Source organism: Neophocaena asiaeorientalis, unplaced genomic scaffold (genome assembly GCF_003031525.2).
Source record: "Neophocaena asiaeorientalis asiaeorientalis breed wild unplaced genomic scaffold, Neophocaena_asiaeorientalis_V1.1 scaffold206, whole genome shotgun sequence".
NCBI classification, from domain to species: Eukaryota; Metazoa; Chordata; class Mammalia; order Artiodactyla; family Phocoenidae; genus Neophocaena; species Neophocaena asiaeorientalis.
The window spans coordinates 3,160,365-3,162,949 of record NW_020174578.1 but is presented as its reverse complement, the minus strand read 5'-3'; the positions used below and the strand labels follow the sequence as shown (position 1 = coordinate 3,162,949).

The 2,585-nt window shown below is 41.2% G+C and overlaps 1 protein-coding gene across 1 annotated transcript in view; it reads right to left on the bottom strand.

Moving 5' to 3' along the window:
- The window catches only part of LOC112408488 (serine/threonine-protein kinase B-raf-like), a 74,828-nt gene extending 74,628 nt beyond the window's left edge, over window positions 1-200 (bottom strand). The window contains exon 1 of the mRNA XM_024758086.1: window positions 88-200. Within this exon, the coding sequence (XP_024613854.1) occupies window positions 88-200 (113 nt within the window). The remainder of the gene's footprint in view (window positions 1-87) is intronic.
- Between the last annotated feature and the right edge of the window lie 2,385 nt (window positions 201-2,585).

Genomic DNA, 2,585 nt, shown 5'->3' with positions numbered 1-2,585 from the left:
CTAAGCGGGGGGCGGGGGCAGGGGGCGGAGACGACTGGAAGTCGCCGCGGCAACGGCGTCACCCGCGTGTCACAGTCGTGACGTCACCTGAGGTGCGTGACGTGATCCTCGGAGCGCCCTGGCGCCGTCGTCAGGGGAGGGTATCTTGCCCTTCTGCTCACCTCCCAGCTCACACGTTTCCTCCGCTCGGCCGTTTCCATGGCTCCGATTAATTCTCTTCTCCGTCCTAAGCCTGTTCTGTAATGTAGGGTTTACTAGAAGAGGAGGATGGTGTTGGAGAAGAAGTTGAAATCCTAGAGGGAGAAAGACGGGAAGCCCATACTACTTGTGTTATTTTCATTACAACGAACGTCTCCGTGTCATAAAAATAAGACTTGAAACCCCGAGGTAGCAATAGTCAAGCAGAATTTGATAGAAATAGATTTAGGTAAAGACAAGTTACGAGAATGATGCTTGGATCCTTTTCATTAAAGGATTTGGCCTGTTAATAAAGTGGGTCTAAATGGAAGTCTAAAAGCTTTTCTTTTTTTGCTTCATCGTTCAGGAATAAAATGTTTAGTCTAATTTTCGTTTTCCAGATTCATTCAACAAATGTCAGTGGGTCGCTTTCTATGTTCTAGGGCCTGCACAAGGCATGGAGCATTCTAGACATTTGAAGCATCCAAACTTGAATCCTTTTTATTTTTAAGAAAATCATTCAAAATATTTTAAATACTTTTGTCCTGCTCATAAACAATATTCCAAGGAATTCTTTATGCCAAATATGCATGAAAACAAGAGAAGAGAGGTAAATTACCTTTGAGAGGCCCAATTACAGAATGGAATTAGTTAAACCCAATTTATTATTAAAAACACATGTATGTGAAAGGAAAGGGGAATATGAAAGGGAAAAAATCTAAGGAAGGGAGAAATAGGAGTGAGAAACCGTGGAAGTTACTGTGAGCTCCAAATGGTGTGCAGTTAATCACAAAGTAACTTAAACATCAAGTCATGAGAAGCTTTAAGTGTACTACCCATAGGGGGAAAGTCACCAGTGACCTTCTTGTATTCACCATGATTCAAGAGATAGAAAGCCGTCCTACTGACTTCTGAAGCAGAATGTCTGTGTAAGGATAGAGTTACCATGAGCCCAGGAGCAGACCCTTACTCCCAAGGTAAGGAGTTGTGTATGAGACTGCTTGTTTAATCAGGATATTAATATTACCCTACATTGAAAAATACAAAATACCACCTATAGAATGAGCATGGTATGCTTTGTTAGCTTCTTTATACTTTCCCTTCCAAGTAGAGAAGTCGCCTTGAGGCACTAAATTTAAATCAAAAGGTGGCTTGACAAAAGTAGTGTAAATGGGCTTCCCTGGTGGCGCAGTGGTTGAGAGTCCGCCTGCCGATGCAGGGGACACGGGTTCATGCCCCGGTCTGGGAAGATCCCACATGCCGCGGAGCGGCTGGGCCCGTGAGCCATGCGTGTCCGGAGCCTGTGCTCCGCAACAGGAGAGGTCACAGCAGTGAGAGGCCTGCGTACTAAAAAAAAAAAAAAAAAAAAAAAGTAGTGTAAATGAAGATTATCCTAAGGGATAATGTCATCAAGCTATACTAGTCTGAAGCACCCTTCTTTACTATAAGGAAATCTAAGCAGACAAACATAGAACCAGCAGTCAGTCATGGCACATTTTCCCCTTGATACCATCAGAAATACAATTAGCAGAGTTTTTAAAAATTCTCTAACAGTCCTATTTCATTTTCTAAAAATCAGCCCCTAGAAATATTATATCATTATAACACTTCTTCATAACATTTAAAACTCCTAAGGTTTTTATTCCATTGGTTTCATTTTAAAGTATAGCCTTCTTTTTTAAAAAAATTTTTATTGGAGTATAGTTGATTTACAATGTTGTGTTAGCCTCAGGTACACAGCAAAGTGAATCAGTTATACATATACGTATATCCACTGTTTTTTTTTTTTAGATTCTTTTCCCATATAGGCCGTTACAGAGTATTGAGTAGAGTTCCCTGTGCTATACACAGTTCCCTGTGTTCTTATTAGTTATCTGTTTTATAGGGATTAATCCCAAGGATGCAAGGATTCTTCAGTATCCACAAGTATAGTTTTCTTTATCAGCCACAATATTTTACGTGATTGTTTTCTCCACAGGATGGCTGATCTCATCAGTTTAATGTTGATTCTTGTTAGCTTTCATTTATTCAGCATTTTCTGGGGACTTCCCTGGTGGTCCAGTGATTAAGACTCTGCACTCCCAATGCAGGGGGCCTGGGTTTCATCCCTGGTCAGGGAACTAGATCCCACATGCCGCAACTTAGAGCCCACATGCTCCAACAAAGATCCTGCACGCCTCAACTAAGACCTGGCATAGCCAAATAAATAAATAAAACATTTTCTGACTTCGTCTTCAAATTCTGGATATATCTTACTGATTTCCCTAGGCCATTCTAAAGACCCACAGGATCCACATGGGAAAATACAGAGAAAGCATAAACTTTGGACTCCAAAGATCAGAATTTTAGTGTCACCACGCCACATCTTGGCTATATAATCTCAAGGCTGGTAAACACAAATACCTGTT